This window comes from Berghia stephanieae, chromosome 8, assembly GCF_034508935.2.
Source record: "Berghia stephanieae isolate SIO BIC M18660-M18661 chromosome 8, UCSD_Bste_1.3, whole genome shotgun sequence".
Classification (NCBI taxonomy): Eukaryota; Metazoa; Mollusca; class Gastropoda; order Nudibranchia; family Aeolidiidae; genus Berghia; species Berghia stephanieae.
This window is the reverse complement of record NC_088367.1, coordinates 14,271,782-14,291,045: the sequence shown is the minus strand read 5'-3', so window position 1 is coordinate 14,291,045 and position 19,264 is coordinate 14,271,782. Positions and strand designations below refer to the sequence as shown.

Below are 19,264 nucleotides of genomic sequence, written 5' to 3'. Positions count from 1 at the left end.
ATTACTTTAAACCGAAAGAGGCTAAACCGAAAAATACCTTAAACCGCAAAGAATTTAATAAATTGTACTAGTTTCTTCATTATCTTTGTACTAATTCTTACGATGAACCGAAATACTTCTAAGAAGGACTTTCTTTAAACCGAAACAACTTGAGAGCACCTTCCTTTATTCTCTCTCCACTTTTCTTCAAAAATTGAGGAAGGTGGCCACACGTAATAATGCCCGGCGATATTAAACAAAGAGCGTAAGTATAAGATGAGGGTGATGGGTGGGGTGGGGGTGGGGGGTAGGCAAACACTTCAAACACTGCACTTGGGATTGGCCAACACCACAATCGCAGCGGGTGGTTGGATGGGAGCATCACCCTTGAATCATATACCTATGATGTTCGCATGGGTGTACGATCCGATAGTGATGTCGTTTCTTCTTCTCTTTACTAGCCTATCCTGCTTCTTTGGTTTGTGATTGTATTTTTGACAGGGGATATTTTTTTTTTTCTGTAAATCTTCTGCCTGTTTGTTCTTGGTTATTTATAATTTAGCTTATGATATCTTTAGGTTATGATTTTGATTTACATTTGTACTATTTTTGTTAGATTGCTTGTTTTTTTGTTTCAGCGGTCTCTCATATAACCTCAATTGTGTTGGAAGAGACCTAAAGCAACAAAAAAAAAACAAAAAAAAAAAACCACAATCGCACAGACTGGAAAAGGAAGACAGCGGGTGACTGGCAGGCGAAAAATGAGGAAAGAGGGGGAGTTGGGGTGTAAAATCACGCAAGCGAGATGTTCTCGGTCGTGTGTTGATGCTTTGGAACTGACTGGATTTTCAACACGAGAATAAGGAAGGGGGGGGGGGGGGGGGAGGGAACAACTTACCATTGACATGCCATTTCAATTCCACTTTGTTTAAATGTGTGTGTGTGTGTGTGAGGGGGGGGGGGGGGTTCTATGTAATTAGGCCTTTGAACCTAATGGCTTTTCAACAAAAGAGAGATGCCTAGTAGACAGCGTAGCATTGACACGCCTTTTCATTTCCATTTCACTTCACCTCTGAGTAGCTGTGCCTCATTCATTATCAATTATCGCACAAGAACTTTCGATCTTATTTTAGCTTTGCATTTTACTAAAAGATGTCTAAAAGAAAGCACTGCGCTTACACGTTGGAGTTTAAAATTTAAATGCTATGTGAAGTCGATGAAAAAAAAAGTTGATCAAGAAGGAGATATGTAAAATACACGACATCCCGAACTCAACTCTTTCAATAATTTTGAATTGAAAACGAAAACCCCCAAAAATATTTTTAAAACACACACAAAAAAAAAAAAACAATTAATGGTTACGGGAAACCCATGATACCATTAAATGAGCAATTCCTTAAATAGTTACTACCCTTGAAAAACATTGCAAAACGGGAACTTGCTTTAAACCAAAATGTCTTTAAACCGAAATGGTTTAGAGGGTCCCCAAAATTTCGGTTTAAAGTAATTCTACTGTATATATATATATATATATATATATATATATATATATATATATATATATATATATATATATATATATATATATATATATATATATATATATATATCTGAGTCTTTCTACTATACAGAGGAAACCATTTATAACAGATTTTTCAAATCTCCGTTTTTTACCTCTCTTTGTCTCTATTACAAATTATCGGTTATAGCATGGCCTCACTTGAACCAAATCGGCTATAACAGGGACAATGCCTTTTCACACGGGAACAATCAAGAAGGAGAACTGACATCATAGCCGATATCCAAAAGGAGGAGACACCCCAAACACAGCCAGAAGAGGAGGATGAAAGCTCGACCATTGCCCCGGTCTCCAGCAAACAATGTCTTGAAGCCCTCAGTAATGTCCAAGCGTATCTTCTACAGCAGGCTGGTAGCAGTGAACGTTTTTACCAATTGGAGGACATAAGAAGCTTTGTTGAAGACGCTGTCATCAGGAAGTCAAGACAGACTTCAATCAAGGATTTCTTTAAAAAACAATGACTATGATATGGTCCCATTCAATTTCCCCTTTTAAATAATAATAATAATATAATACTATGTTCATTTTTAAGAATTTTTGTCTGGCTAAGGAGGGATAGTACCTTTGGGTGGGGGGCACATGTCTGAAGCCAACTGGTTCCCACTTATCTTTTATTTCTTTGATGAATAATAAAGTTTGAAATAAATTTAAAAAATGTGAAAAAAAAGAAGAAAAAAAAAAGTTATATCTAGATCTATACATGTATTATCATTTACATTGCGCACAATCCCTGTCGCATGCAGTTTTTTTGGCAAGGGAGGTAATCGATATATTAGATCACTTGAAAAAGTCAATTATGTGCTTATTTCCCTTGTATTTCTGATGTAATAGGGGATCGGCTATGACAGGGCTTTTGCTCTGGTCCCACCATCCCTGTTATATCAGGTTTCCACTGTAACTCAAAATCTCATAGAACAATAATAATAATAATAATAATAATAATAATAATAATAATAATAATAATAATAATAATAATAATAATAATAATAACAATACTACTACTACAACTACTACTACTACTACTACTACTACTACTACTACTACTACTACTACTAATAATAATAATAATAATGAATAAAGTGATTGCATAGCTGGGTCAGTTAGATCTGATGGAAAGTACTTTGCGATAGTATAGCATCCTATCCAAAGGGAAGCAAGCAATTGCTATTGTCCCTTTCATGCTATAGAAAATGGGATAAAAATAATAATAATAATAATAATAATAATAATAATAATAATAATAATAATAATAATAATAACTAATAATAATAATAATAATAATAATAATAATAATAATAAATAATAATAATAATAATACAGTACATGCCGGTTTATTGGGATGGCTCGGTTCCTAACAAATCATCCCAATTAAGTACCTTCCCAATTAAGCAGTGGCCGTAAAATTGAGTAATTTTTCAGATCTTCCATAGTACACTCTGCATTTATCCTGACTTGTGACTGGCAGAACAACTCCAGTGAGTTAAAGCTCTTGTATGACTTTAACTTTGTCAGCGATTGTAAGATCTTTCCTTGTTGGTGAAGCCATGCTCGTTGATGAATTGTCTAACTTATATAGAATGGATGATTGGATATCAATACGGCGAGTTTTATACTGACTGTATTCATCATTGTGTGAATCTTGTCGTAATCACTTTGCATGTTACCAATGTTTATCAGACAGTGACAATTCGCGTCTAATGAAAAACAAACGGGGGCTAATCTTTTGATCCATGACCATGAATTAGACGTTGGCAGATAATGACACTGACAAGGGATACGGGTAAATTATGTTCACATCTCTGCAATGACCATGACGAGCGATTCTAACACACACCAGATTGGCTGTCGTGATAGATACTAACATTTAACCCATTCGTTTCATTGAACAAACAATGGTGTCTGTGGTGGTGACAGCCTCGAACAAAGCCATCACTCATTATCATTATAATCTCTTGACAATGCCCATTATCCATCGCACCAATGTCATGCGAAACTAGCATGTTGACCATTGACCCATGACCATGAATGTAACGATGGCAGTCGATAGACACTAACAGGGGATACAGTAAATTCTATTGTTCACACCTCTATGATGAGCGGTATGACCACACACCCAGTTGACCATCCCGTTAGACTAATTTGTATTTTATGAACCATCGTTTTAAATGATTGAAGACAATGAAAAAGCTCTTTTATGGGGATGGTCATTGTCAAATTTCGTCCCCAATAAGCGACATGCTGTCCCAAGTATATAGAAAGAATTCCATTCCTAAAATAATTGTCCCAATAAAGCAGTGTCCCCAATAATGGCTTGGACAGTAAAAATAATAAAAATAGACGTAAGATCACATGACCCCAAAACAACCTAAAACAAGGATCATTTAAAAGATATCTAACAGAGTAGTGAAAACTTCTAAATAGTTTTGAAATAGATATAAATAATTTAAAAGGCGTTTGTGGGGCATAGTTTTCACTGCTGAAAAAATATTTTAGTTTTCAGAATAATTTTGTTGACAGAGATTTTTGTAATATTTTAGGCATGTGGCGTGCTCCAATTTTTGAAGTTAACAAAGACAACATCCATACCGGATTAAAAATTAAACAAGATTTAAATTAAGAGTGTATTCGTCATATAGGATCTCAAAATAACTTAATAACAAAATGATTCAATACAAACGATAGTAATTTAATGAAGCTTGAATGATAATAAAAGAGAAAAGTTCGATCAGAAGTCTCAGCTTGTTGTCGTTATCAGTTCGTGATTTGTGAGAGAGAGGAAGACTCCGCTCGCTTCGTCCAAAGCTCCATTCGTCTTTTTTGCTCCCTACATTACCCCCCTCCCAACTGTATACCACATAGTTTACAGCGCTAGTCTTGATATCGAGGAGGGAGCCTTGACTGTCTACCGGAACTGGTGGTAATTGTAACTTCTCTATTTCGGCGTGTTTTGTCCGATACTGCCTCTTCCAATGTAGCAGGTTTTGTATCTGAACCTGGTCCTAATTGGGGCTTCCTTGTTGGCTGTCTTGTTGTTGGATCGATATATGCTGCTTTCAGGCGGTCTACAGTTACCTTCTCTTTTTTTCCTTTAATGTCTAATACAAAATATTTGTCATTTGTCTCTAAAATTCGATAAGGGCCGTCATAGTGCCGCTGTATAGGGGAATGGTGAGAGTCAATGCGAACGTAAACGTAACCGGTAGAAGTTAGATTGGTAGGCATGTAAACAGGCTGATTCCCATGAAAGTTGGGCGGAGTTGAAGCCAGTGATTGCATGGTTGCTTTGAGTTGTTTCACGAAATCTGAACTAGGCTCTATGTGCGGAGTGTTTTTGGGTTGCAGTATTTCTCCTGGAAGACATAGTGTTGAACCGTAAACCATTTCGGCAGGTGAGCAATCGGCCTCAAGTCTCCAAGAAGAACGAATTCCCAGAAGAACCAATGGGAGTTCCGAGTACCAATTTGGAAAAGTTGTTCTCCTCTTCAATGCACTTTTGAGTTGTCTGTGAAAGCGCTCGACCATCCCGTTTGCTTGTGGGTGGTATGCCGTCGTGTTGTTGGTCTTGATGCCAAGCAACTTCCTAAATTCTGACCAAAGCGTCGAGGTGAATTGTCTACCTCGGTCAGAGGTAATGTCTGTTGGCACACCAAACCGCGATATCCAATGTTGTAGAACAGCTTGTGCGCATGTCGTAGCATGTGCATCTGGTAGTGGAATTGCTTCGGGCCAACGAGTAAAACAGTCTATTATGGTGAAAATGTATGACATGCCTTGACTTGTTGGTAAAGGGCCAACAAGGTCAACATGTAGGCTAGAAAATCGTGTGTCTGGTTGTGGTAAGCGAATTGATAATGGTGATTTGGTATGTCGACTGATCTTTGATGTTTGGCAGGCATGGCACTCTTTACACCAGTGACGAATATCTCGTTTCATACTCTCCCAAACAAAACGCTGACAAATGAGTTTTTGTGTGGGTCTTGGGCCAGAGTGTGATAGGCCGTGCAATTGGTTGAAAATCAGATGTGTCCACGATTTGGGTAGAATGGGCCTTAGTCTTCCAGTTGACGTGTCGCAGAGGATGACATGGGTGTCGAAGTCGACATATTGGATATTTAAGCCTGTTGTTTTCGACATGTAACTCTCCATCTCTCCAGAATCACGTTGGCCTTTAGACAAACGTGCAAAATCTCCCGGGGATAGGTTGTGATTTCCGTTGGATGATGCATTGATTGTTAAACAGGAGAGGGCATCAGCGACGACATTGAACTTTCCTCGGAGATGTTGTATATCTGTAGTAAATTCGGCTATGTAGGAGAGGTGTCTCGTCTGCCGCGGCGATCTATCCGTTTGACTTCTGATCGCTGTAACTAATGGTTGGTGGTCAGTGTAAATTGTAAACGACTGGCCTTCCAGAAAATGTCTGAAGTGTTTGATTGCGGAGTAGGCGGCGAGGAGTTCTCGATCAAACGCACTGTATTTCTTCTCTGTTTCAGACAATTTCCGTGAGTAGAAAGCAAGGGGAATCCACGATTTACCATCCTGTAGTTGCTCAATTTGCGCACCAATAGCTACGTTTGAAGCATCGACAGTGAGGCTCGTTGGCACATTTTGACGAGGATGATGGAGGAGGACGATGTTTTTGAGAGAGTTTTTGGCTGGTTCAAAAGCCTTTTGACAGTCTGTGGACCATTCGATGCGTTGGCCTTTGCCGCTTGCCTGAGCATGCAGTGGAGCAAGTGTGTCAGCGATGTGTGGCATGAACCGATGATAGTAATTGATCATGCCGAGAAATCGTTGGAGCCCAGTGCGGTCAGTTGGTGGTTCACTGTTGACTATATGCAGCTCCACACCATGCTTGTTGACAGGTGAACTGAATCTTGGAGTAAGCAATTGTGGAAATTCTGACAACATGCATGAGTATGAGGTTTTCTCTGCGAAGGAGAGTCCCGAAACCGAGTGGGAGGTTCTAGTTGGCTGAAGCGAGGCTAAAACACTGCCGAGTGACATAAGGCGTCTACCTTTTAAGTCGATGAGGAGTTCATGTTGAATAAAAAAATCTGCTCCAAGTATAGGTCCCGTGACGTCTGCCAGAACGAACTAGTGTGTAAGAAGTTTTTTTTTGTCCAAAGTGGAGCGTGAAGGTTCGTTTTCCCCATGTACGGATAGAGATACCGTTAGCTGCTAATAACGGTGAGGAGGGGGAGTTGCATTTTCTCTCGTGGACAGATGCTGGAAAAACTGAAACGTCCGCTCCGGTATCTATTAGGAAATGTATTCCTGATCGTCTGTCCGTGATTGAAAAGGTGTTTGTGGCTGTGTCTGGTGTGCCAGCAGTCGCCACTTCTAGCTTCTGGCCTTGTCGTTTCCCAAAGGAGTAAAACTACACCCTGGCTGACACCGTTGAGCTTTGAATCCAAACTTCGTGTGGTAAAAACACACAAACCGTCTCTGTTGACCAAATGATCTGTTGCCACGTGACTGTTGTACCCGATTGGGTTTGAAACTCGCGGCGTCGATGTGGGTTTGTCCATTGTTTTCAATAGGTGTGAAACCGCCACTGGATTCTTGTCTTGTCGACGAAGCTACGACATTGTGTTTCGTAGATCCATAGTGCCATCAGCAAGTCTTGCAGTTGCTTTCGTCTCCCAAATCCTGTCAGCAGCCTCAGCTAGAAGTTCTACGTCGACGATATTCTGACTAGCTAAAATGCATTGGATGTCAGGAGGGAGGTTTGACAGGAAAAGTACCCGTTTCAATGTTTGGGGGTCATCATTCAATGAGTTGATTTTCCTCAGCAGTGCTGTTGGTCGTTTGTCACCCATTCCGTTGAGATTAAGCAGTTCGAAATCCTTTTGGGCTTGAGACTTGCCGAATGTCTTGATTAGTGATTTTTTAAGCGTCTCATATTTATTTTCATGTGGAGGGTTCGTGAGTACTGCCTGCATTTCTTCTGCAGTGTTTACATCTAGAGTGCTAACAACATAGTCGTATTTTGTTTGGTCTTCTGTGATACCGCGCGTGTTAAATTGTGCTTCAATTCTTGCGAACAAAACGTCTGGTGACTTTGTCCAGAATTCTGGCAGTTTTAGTGAGACTGCCCCAACCGTGTTTTGACTTTGTTGGGAGGATTGGAAGACAAGGAGTTGTTGCAAAAGGTCAGAAAGTTCGTTTTTATGTTCTGCCATGTTCAGCGTCTCGGGGTCACCAGTATAGGATCTCAAAATAACTTAATAACAAAATGATTCAATACAAACGCTAGTAATTTAATGAAGCTTGAATGATAATAAAAGAGAAAAGTTCGATCAGAAGTCTCAGCTTGTTGTCGTTATCAGTTCGTGATTTGTGAGAGAGAGGAAGACTCCGCTCGCTTCGTCCAAAGCTCCATTCGTCTTTTTCGCTCCCTACAGTCATTCATTGATTAATCTCTAATCCAGATCATAATAGGGTTATTTCTTGTAATAATAATAATAATAATAAGAATAATAATAAGAAGAAGAAGAAGAAGAAGAAGAAGAAGAAGAAGAAGAAGAAGAAGAAGAAGAAGAAGAAGAAGAAGAAGAAGAAGAAGAAGAAGAAGAAGAAGAAGAAGAATATCAAAATATAATTTTTTACTGCATCAATAAAAAGAATACCTGACATGTTTTTCCCAGACCCATCTCATCTCCGAGGATACAGCCATGGTTGTTATGGTAACAAGCAAGTAGCCAGTTGACCCCTTCCAACTGGTAGGGTCTCAGCTGTATATCTAAACATGGTGTGGTTTGAGTTAGAATATAATATATCAATCATTATGATACTGAACGTTTAAAAAAAGCTGACCATTAAAGCGATTTGGACGACTGCATAAAAATTGACATAGCTAAATAATAGTTTGTAACCCTCTGAATTTAAACATACCACAAGTCATTAACAAAACATTGCTGGGTAGATAGGAAAACTAGGAATAAAAAATTGTGATATACATCTGATCTGATTGTGTGTTTTTGTTAGCCTATTCTACTTATGCTAACAGAAATAAATACAAATGAAGGAAAAAATAATTTATGAAACGTGTGTTTCAATGTGTTTTATTCGAGAAAAAAAAATTAAATTCCATGAGGTGGATGTATGGTATTAGGAAAAATAACGAGAAAAAAGAAAAGAAAAAATATAAATGATATGTATATCAATCTGGACTTTTATTTCAAGCTATCAAAACTGGACATTTTGTCATAAATTAGTTATAAATATTGGGATCGTGGATAGCTCATACGGTAGAGTCATGCTCTCACCAGCCAGGCAGAGTTGTTGTATCAATAAGGTCGCGGGTTCAAACCCCATCACCGCCGTGAAAATTTTTTATTCTCTATTGTCTTCTGGCACTTTCCTACTCACTCATCTCTTGTTGTTATAAATATTGCTATAGTGTACAAAATGGTGCTCATCCAACAATCTGGGATTAGTATCAATGCATAGATCTTCAATTATAAGCATGGTCCTCTGACTCTAGCACTGTCTGCTTTTAGTTATAGGCATTCATATGATATTTCTTCGGTGCTAAATCAATATGCCTAACTGATTGTGGTGTATTGTAGATTGCTAATGATAATTTGTTAAGTAGAAAACGTCAACAATAGTCGGCCATTTTGGAATCGAAGTGATTCTTTTTATTCTTGAAATAACGTAATCGAATACTGCTATTTGGGTACTCAGGTATCCCACAATCTCCCCCTTAAAAAAAATTAGATGATTAAAAAAAAAAATGAGCTATTATACTTTCGCTCGTTTTGGTTTACATAATGGTTCATTCATTCTTACATTTGTTTTATACAGCTTAAATGATTAATTAAAAGTTAATGAGAAAGAAAAAAAAAGAAAAATTATCTCATATATCAATGATGAGTAAGAAAAAGTGTTTCTTCTGTGTAGAACTAAACTAGTTGAAGTGGTCAACAGTTCATAATGATAAAAGAAAACACAGTAATGGACTCTAATAGTCTTAACTAGTGTCAACTTCATGCGGCTGTGTAGATGCAAAGTGTTTTTGTGTTTGTGGTCGTAACGTCACGAATATTTCTTCCAATATTATAGTCAAGCTTAAGGCTTATAAATGGCCATGCCTACAGTGTGAATTTGTTAGGTTTTCTCACGTTGCGACCACTTCTCGTAGTGTAAGGTGCACTTGTAGTGTTGTGATTGTTTTGAGATTGCGTTCTCTGTGACATGTTGTCAGAGAGAGTTAGAGAATTTGGGAATTCTCTATGTGGTGAGGGCGGGACCTCGACCTGTGACCGCGTAGAATTTGGATCTCGGTCATTCGCTGGGGTTGTTTGAACCATGGTTGGTATCTCTGTCGTTCTGAAGTTTGGGACGATGTCCAATAGTGGTGCTGGTGCTGGTTTGCTTGTGATTGCAGGGGTGTTTGTGTGAACAATTTGGTCGGAGTGTCGTCTCCATATGGCTCCGGGAGCTGTTTTGACTTCAAAGGTGCGTGTTCCCGTTTGGGCATGTATTATGCCGTGTTGCCATCGTTGGTGTCCGCGGTAGTCTCGGACCAGGACGTTGTCTCCGTTGTCGAAGTTCCTGGTGTTGGCAGAAGAGTGAGTACGAAGCTGACGGTCTTGACATGAAGATACTCTTGTATGAATGCTTGGTCGAATGATGTCTAGGTGAGTTCGCAGATGTCTGCCAAACATAAGTGATGCTGGGCTCTCGTTTGTTGTGGTGTGCGGTGCATTCCTATAAGCAAACAGGAATCTTGCCAGTTTTGTATGGATGGTACCCTTCTCATCTTTTGAAGCTTTCATTGCTTGTTTGAAAGTTTGGACCATTCGCTCAGCCAGCCCGTTGGTTGCTGGGTGGTAGGGTGTGCTAAGGGTGTGCTTGATTCCATTGACCTTTGTGAAGGATTTGAATTCATGGGATGTGAACTGCACACCGTTGTCAGATACGAGCTGTTCAGGTAAACCAAATCTTGCAAAAAGATTGCTCAATATATTGATTGTTGAAATGGATGTGGCATTGGATGTCGGTATTATTTCGGCCCATTTGGAATGGGCGTCGACGACCACTAGAAACATTAATCCCATGAATGGTCCCGCGAAGTCTATTTGAATTCTTTGCCATGGCTTGTCAGGCCAGTGCCATGGGTGAAGAGGAGCTTTCGGTGGATAAGGTTGAACTGAAGCACAACCAGGGCACCCTTTTGTAGTTGCCTCGATTTGTTTGTCAATAGCAGGCCACCAGAAGTATCCCCTAGCCAAGTTTTTCATTTTGACTATACCAATGTGTCCTTCATGAAGAACCCATCCTCGTCGCCATTTGTGGTGTATTGTAGATTGCTAATGATAATTTGTTAAGTAGAAAACGTCAACAATAGTCGGCCATTTTGGAATCGAAGTGATTCTTTTTATTCTTGAAATAACGTAATCGAATACTGCTATTTGGGTACTCAGGTATCCCACACTGATCATTTAGAAACATTTTTCTCGGAGCTCCTCTGAATTTTTTTGAGTGTATGCATACTTGAAAGGCTGAAACTGTCATTGGTCCACTGCCGCAATGCAGCGCTGCAATTTGAGCTAGGACGAAGTGACTTGCTAAAAAGCCACACAGTGCAGCGGCGGGTGATCGAACTCTGTACCTTTCGGGATAGGATGCTAGTCTATTGCAAAGTACTTTCCACCAGATCTAACAGACCCAGATACCCAATCACTACTGGGTGGGCAGGGAGGTCAGAAAAAATCTCGACTGCACCCAGGATCGATCTAGGTCCCTTTTAATGTAAAGCAAGTGCTTTACCAATTGAGCTATCTGGAGCCCTGATTGAAGTATAATCTGATTTAAAAAGCTTTGTCACAAAAGTCAAGTAGGTATCTTATTTGTCTGTCCAGTCCAGCCATTGGAAGACTGCCCTGCTTCTTCATTTAAATTGGCAATGCATTGGCAGTGTGTGTGCAATAATCAACAGGCTCAATCATGTGTGACTGTTCAGTTTACACCATAAAGCATGGAATTACCAGAATCCATCATGAACTGTTCGAACAGCACAGGGATAATCCCGTATGGAAATGGAGACTGTTCTCCAGTGGATACCAACATGGCTGACTTAATGAGGAAGTTACAGTCACTCATCAACTTGACCCCTGGATGCGACATGTCAGTCCAAAAATTGGTTGGCATTGACATGGCATGACAAACAAATCATTCACACTGTGGTATCAACATCACAACCAAATGAGGACATCAAAAAAGATGACTGCGACCAAGAACTGCCTATCATCACTCATAAAGAGGCGAGAGAGAGTTGTGACTTCATGAAAGAGTACATGCTGCAACATCCCTCAGAATTCCCAATTAAAGAAATCAACTCAATGATCAAGCTCCGTGAAAAAAGGTTTCGTTACAGCTATACAAATGAACATATCACCTTCTGAATTTTTTTTTGTTTTGCCCATTTCACACTGACTCAGCTCATACCCCTACTTCGGACTGTAAAAGGATTGTTGCCTGTCTAGCACTATCAGAATATGTAATTTATTTATTTATTTACTTTTGTCCTGATTTTGTTAGGATATCATGTTAAGTTGAAAGAAAAGCTTTTCCTTTAGACCTAAGTTACTTTGACTGACTTTTGTTCCTTTCGAAGAGTTTAAATTCCTTTCTTTCTAATTTCTAACTTGACTTCCAATGGATCTATGATTTTGTCTTTCTCATCAAATAAAGTGGGTTTAGACCACCTGTTGATAGTTATTGTAATCGTTATTTTGATTTGCATCAATGTTATGTAATTATCAATAATTAAAACAATTGTTTTAAAAACAAACAAAAATCTACTACAGGGGACTATTTAGACTGAGTCCGAATAATCTGTTGCTTGCACATGCACACTGGAATTTGAGTCCGAATAACCACAGTAGCTATTCAGACTCGAGTCTGAATTGCCGCAGCCATAATAATAGTATTGTTAAATTCTAAATACCCAAAGAAAAACAATTCTAAAAAAGCATGCGATGGCTGATAATTGATAATGTCCTATCGTTGTTGATAGGCTTCGATTACCACAGTCTGAGGTCCAAACTACAAAATGCTGGAAACAGGTGTGTTCATATTATGGAGTAGTGACTGTAATTGTATTGCTGATTGCTGCAAAACATATCTATATGTTCTCTACACCAAGATTAAAAGTAAACATGCATTCATTAAATGATTTACAATTTGGGCATGACCTCAAAATAATAGTATCCTGCTTGATAAAAAATATCACTTTCCCGTTAACTCCCAATACTTCTCTATAATAATGATCAAAAGATATCAAACCGTTCCAAGAGAATTCCTCAACGAGCTTCCTTTGAGTAATGACATCAGCATCCATTTGATTCTCTTTCAATCACTGAGGAGTAAGATGAACATCATTAAAAACATTTTCAGAAAGTAGTCAGAAATTGATGAGTTGAATAAATAAAGATCTGACCAAGAATTAGGATTAAAATGACAATACAAATTGAAGCATCTACGAGGACCATGTGCATGGCATAGGGGGTCCGTCGGGGTCATCGTAAATGTAACTGAAACTGTGATACCGTTCTGCTACCTGATAAAATGCAACGGTCAAAAGAAACAATCCTATGACTATAAGTATGAGATCTTGAATTCCATGAAATAAATACTTGGTCTCAAAATCAGTCACCAGGGGCCACTCATATAAACTTCTGAAACCCAGAGTTAAAACCACCCTTCGACAGAACTTTTTTACACAGAGTTATTGAACGTTGGAACGCATTGCCAGCAAATGTCGTTGAAGCGCCGAGTGTCAATGCTTTCAAGAATAGATTAGATGCTGTGATGGAAAGTTATGTGCATAGTGTAGAAGTGCCTCCCACCCAAAATAGCTATGATCAAAAGATCAGTAGAGAAAGTGTAGTGTAGGCTAGCCCCTGATCACAAGATCAGGTAGGGAAATGCATTAGATCACTTGTGAACAAGAAGACATTCAGTGACTGGAAAGACTCGGCGACAGGCCAGTGGCCTAATCAAGCGACGTCGATACCTTCTTTTCTAAGAGCCGGTAAGACTGAACTTTATTTTCTTATTTTTTTTCTTTTTCTTAAAAGCATTTTTTATCACCTACCTTGTTACTTGTTGTGCCCAGCGACGAGTAGTGTCGAGCGCAGGGTTGCCAGATCATTTTTGAGTAAGAGGCCAAACTAGCTACAGCAGGAGGCCAGATTCCTCGACAGGAGGCCAAATACCACCAAACCCTCCTTAGCCTCGCGAAAACTCTTTAGATTTGTTAAACAATTTATTTCCCCCATTTTTAAAGAAGAAAAAAGAAAATTAATTTAAAGGAAGACTCGCTGTACTCACCTTAATCAAAACACCATTTCACCATTGCAATTTGTCACTAGATTCTGTACATTTGTTGATATCGTTGAATTGTTCCTTTTAAACTTAAACAACATCATAGGTCACATTCCTAAGTTGTCATCAGCGCAACGAAAAAATAACGAATAATTGACTTGAGACTCAGAGAAAATGTCACATACAACCGAATTATCACGATGGAAATAAAAGTTCATTCTAGAGGTCTACACACCTGGAGAACTCCTCAACAAAAGTAACCTTTTTACAAATTAAAATGAATTCAACAGGCTCGTTTCAACGAACCAAGAATCCATTATTGCGGCCTCTGAATTTTCTTCACTACTACCAGTAAATGTGCTCGATCCCGAAGAACACTCTTCGTTCTGGTTGTACATGGCAGCTGTAAACAAATCAATCATTTCTTTCGTAACTTGGAAATCCACACAACATTGCTTTTTGAAAAATAGATGGGCCTTTACGCGGATAATCGAGTCCAAAGAGTGTACATTGAGCCTATTCCTGGGTTTGGTTTTGGTGGCATTCACTACTGAGAATACTCTCTCGATGCTTGCATTGCTGATTGGTGTGATAAGGCAATTCAACGCATAAACTGCGAGTTCCTGGAATCCATTTGCTTTGATCACTCCTTCCCAGAATTTAACAGTGTCTGCTGTTGGCAATCCGTCCTTGAATACTGGCTCATCATTCCAGTCCTTGAAGATGATTTTGCGGTATTGCTGCTCGAGCAAGTTTGCATCGCCCATTAAATGTTGGAATGGAAGATCCTTAAATTTCGCTCTGTCGGTTTGGCTTAAGATGATCTTTGGACTCAAATAGCTCAATCCCGCAAAAATATTCATGGAAGGAGGCAGTCTCTTTTCAACCTGTTGCAAAGCTGCTTCGAGCATATTGTGACAACGTATTTTTGTGTTTACGATTTTCTGCTTTTCGATGTCAATCTGCTGTTGCTCAACATTTTCTATGTAATCTTCACACGATGTTTCAAATTTACAGCCCAGGTCACTCTCCTCTACAGTTTTTTTACTGCCATCTTCATTGTACAGGCGTCGTTTCAAGCTTTTATAAAACATGTCTATCTCCATCATGAGGGTATGGGGGTCCGCAGAACTTGTCTGAAACATGGCATTTACTCGTTCGAACTCGTGTACCACAGGTGTAACAAATTCAAACAATAATCGATTGATATTGTCCTGTAGCATTTTCTTTTATAAGCCTGGCATACAGAACCACTGATTAAGTCACACGCACATGGTGAAGTCACAACAAATCAAGAGCAAATTGACTGAGGGCATTCGAATCAATTCTTAACCACATCACAAAATAAAGTCTTAATATCATCCACGAATAATCTAGATTAGATATTCCGCCGAAATAAAACAGTGAAATCCATTTAATATGCAGTGTTGATCGAAATCTAAACTAGATTCTAGATCTATACTTATCTAGATCTACTTCAGCAAAAGACAACACCGATCAACAAAGATTCGGTGGTGACGACAGACTAGAGATTTGATTGGTGGTGGCATCATAACGTCATCGTCATCGTCCAATTTTCGGTCTTGTCTTTGTATAGACCTTGACCTAATACTAACCTTCTTGTTGTCTCGACAGATGCTCATGCCACCCACGCAACCTTGCACCCACGCGATTGCGTAATAGCAGATATTCTATATTTAGAAGCATTAGCAAATGCAATCTCTGGTGATAGCACATGTTGCATTTAGAAATTTAGATTGCCGGTGAGGCTTTCCGGAAGCCAAATAAAATAAGTTTTACCGGTACCAAAGTAAAACGATATAATGGGGAAAGTTAGAGGAGGCCAAAAAGTAAGTCACAGGAGGCCAAGTGGCCAAACCAAATTTTGGGAGGCCAAATGGGTTGGGAAAAGGCCAAATTTCTCAAATTTGGCCACCAGGAGGCCAAACTAGCAACCCTGGTCGAGCGGAAGTCTCGATGATACCTCAAGTCATCGGCCACCAACACTCAAAACTTCCCGAACTCGATGACCAAGGAAAAGTCGGGAATTCCCGAGAAGTAGCACTTCAACTGAGCTTTGGATGGCTTTTTTGTATTAAAACTTAAAATACATTAAATAAATTCACTTTGTATAATAATAAAACATTGATACCTATAACCATTTTGATCTATTTACGACGTTTGTGTTTTGTTAGCTGTTTAAAATATGATATAACGTCAATACCCAATACCAATGACTAGGTATTGAATGAAAGCACCGATGACTAGAGCGATGCTCGAGACTTTTTTGAGTCTCGAGACTCAAAAAAGCATCGAGACGCAAAAAAGTCTCGAGCTTCGCTGGAATCATCGCCGACCTGAGAGGGGTGAACAATGCAGATAGTACACATTGTTAGTAACGCGTGCGTCGCTCGCGCAGTATAGTCTCGAGACTCGGGACTCAAGCATCGACGACCAAGATTCTCGAGACGAGAAAAGCATCGAGAACTAAGTGGAGGTCGGGAAGTTCTCAGTCGTCGATGACTCTCAAAACCTAAAGCATCGATAACCTTTTGGTGACCCGGATGCCCTCCCCTAGCGACGAGTGTTGTTTATTTGTGATTGAAAGCGAAAGCAGGGTTGCCAGAAAAAATAAATGTAAGAAGCCAAACTACCAAGCACAGGAGACCAAATGGAATCCAAACAGTTCAAATCAAGGGACCAATAAATGGAAGCCAAATGAATGTATGAGTATCGGTGCTGACTACAAGTATTATAAATACACCCAAGCACGGTTTCCTCGAACACGGTTTAAACCTCGAACACATGGTTTCCTCGAACTCATTCGAAAGTCCCGATTTTTGTCCTTATTATGTTATCATCCCATTCCTTCCTCGAACGAATTTTTATCCCGGACACGATTTCCTCGAACTAATTTCACCCAGCCAGAGTAAACAAGTTAGATTAATTGAAGGGTTTTTAAAAATTCAACTTGTATTTGTCGCTAATGTAGACATTAAACAACATTGGCGCAAGAATAGAACCCCGTGGAACCCCATTCTTCAATTTCCTAACTTTACTCGTAGCGTCTCCCAGTGCGACGTGGAATTGTCTTTCCCTTAAGATTGAAGATATCAACTACAAGGTCTCTTTGCATCTTTTGATCTTTGCAAGTTTGACCATTAATCCTTCGTACCAGACCGTGTTGTACGCCGACGATAGGTCTATGAATACAGCACCCGTTTGCTGTTCCCTCTCGAACACTGCCTCAATATGCTCTGTAAGGGCAATGACATGTTCCGTGGTGCACCTCCTTTCCATGAAGCCCGCCTGCTCGAGTGGCAGGCAGTGTCTAGGACCGGACCCCATCGGTTTAATAGAACTCGTTCCAAGAGTTTGTACAAGCAGTTCAGAAGTGATATGGGTCTGTAACTGTCGGCTTCCTTCGCCGGTTTCCCTGGATTCAGGATGGCAACATTCTTTGCGTGCTTCCACTCTTGTGGGAGCTTTCCTTTTGCAAGGACGTCAGACATTGCCTGTGCCAGACAGGCCGTGCCCTGAGGCCCAGATGCGTCACCATATTGGGATAAACGCTGTCTATTCCTGCTGCCTTGTTGTTTTTGACAGCGCCTAATGGCTGCACTCTCTTCTCGGGGACTGATTAGGGACCCGTTTGCAACGGTTCTTTATATCCCTGACAATTATTTCTGCTCACATTCTGGTGCAGCCTTCGCAAAATTCCGACCCGGATCCAATTTCTTTATCAGTCGCCAAGCGTGGCGGCTACAGTATGTAAAGTCGAGACTTTCCGCGGTCTTCTGCCGCCGTTGCTTCCTTCCTTCTGCCAGAGACTGAAGAAGTCTATCGGCTGCGTCCTGGGACCGGGTCTGCTGGTACTCATTGTAAGCTCATGCTTTGTCATACTCTGGCTCTCGATATTGAGGGATAATATATGCGTCAGGTCACTAACCCTGGTATCTCATTTTCCAGCTGAGGGTGTGTTGGGATGTTCGCTTATTTCTCAACCGTGCCGACGACCCTGGAGACACGAACGCGGTAGTGTTTGGCTAGGCGGCCAACCGCTTCGCCATTGAAGAATCTGTTTCCTGGACATAATCATGTGAACATAGAAGTGTGGAGCCTGGGATGGCTGAGGCCATGCGGGCAGCGGGTTGGACCTCCATTAGTCACATAATATAGGGGCGTGTCGGTCAGGTGGCTCGATATCTGGGATGGTCTCGTGAATTACTCCTTTGCCCCCGAAATTCTCAAGCCCCCCCCCCCCCCCCCCACCAACGACAAGGTAGGAGATCCATGAGGGAGAACTGACTGGAAAAACTGAATGCCAATACTCGTACATCATACCACCAACGCGACGTTCACCTGTTCTCAAAATGGCAGCTTGAACTTGATAGCCTCGTCATTTTTTATATTCGGAATATTCTCAGATTAACATTTTTTAATGATTTTATTTTTTAATTCCTGGAATCTTCACCAAATTCACGACTTTAACTTTAACAATTAACATCAGACTTGCCCAGGAGGCCAAATGAAGGTCAAGAAGACAAAAATGAAATTTAGGAAGACTGGCACTTTCTCAAGAGTCCAAATTTCTCGAATTTGGCTATCAGCAGGCCAAATGGGCAATCTTGAGCAAACGCTATCAGCTTCGCGGAAGGTGGGCTAATGATTTCAGCTTCGCGGATGGGAATCCCAAATTTGATTTTTTCTTTTTTTTTTTTTTTTTCTTTTTTTTTCCCCCCTTTTTCAAAAGATGCAAATGGCACAAAACTGCCAAATTCTATGAAAATAATGCTAAACTTTAACAAACATAATTTTTCCTGCTTTTTTTTTTCAATTCCGCTGCAATGACTTAATCTTTTATTTGAAATTTCCACATGATCTTGCCAGTAAAAGAAGGGGAAAATATTATATTTTGTGTTTAGATTGAAATGATCTGTGCTCCCAATTATAAAAAAATACCAAAGTTGAAAGTTGCCAAACAATATTTTTTTTGTTATTAACATCTTATTGTATTCCAGTTCACATATTATATTCCCATGCGTAATTATTTTTGTTTCCTTTTTGTCAAAAACAGATGCTTTTTTAATCGATGTGTTTATATTGCCCAAGTATATATTTGTTTATCAAAAATAACCATGCAGTAGTAGTAGTAGTAGTAGTAGTAGTAGTAGTAGTAGTAGTAGTAGAAGTAGTAGTAGTAGTAGTAGTAGTAGTAGTAGTAGTAGTAGTAGTAGTAGTAGTAGTAGTAGTAGTAGTAGTGATAAAGCGCTTTGAGCACGTTTAGTGGATATAGCGCTATATAAAAGCTCATTTTTAAAAAGTAGAAGTAGCAGTAGTAGTAGTAGAAGTAGTAGTAGTAGTAGT

General features: G+C 39.7%; 1 protein-coding gene across 4 annotated transcripts in view; it reads right to left on the bottom strand.

The window, feature by feature from the left end:
- The window catches only part of LOC144978213 (chromodomain-helicase-DNA-binding protein 1-like), a 60,435-nt gene extending 45,839 nt beyond the window's left edge, over positions 1 to 14,596 (bottom strand). For 2 of the 4 annotated variants that reach the window (XM_078923999.1, XM_078923998.1), the window contains exons 1-3: positions 13,668 to 13,732; positions 12,857 to 12,929; positions 8,191 to 8,303 (exon numbers count right to left, since the gene is read on the bottom strand). In XM_078923999.1, the coding sequence (XP_078780125.1) occupies positions 8,191 to 8,303; positions 12,857 to 12,911 (168 nt within the window). In that variant the 5' untranslated portion in view covers positions 12,912 to 12,929; positions 13,668 to 13,732. Of the gene's footprint in view, positions 1 to 4,235; positions 4,304 to 8,190; positions 8,304 to 12,856; positions 12,930 to 13,667; positions 13,733 to 13,903 lie in introns of those variants that run through there. The other 2 variants (XM_078924000.1, XM_078924004.1) reach the window with 2 other exon arrangements.
- Between the last annotated feature and the right edge of the window lie 4,668 nt (positions 14,597 to 19,264).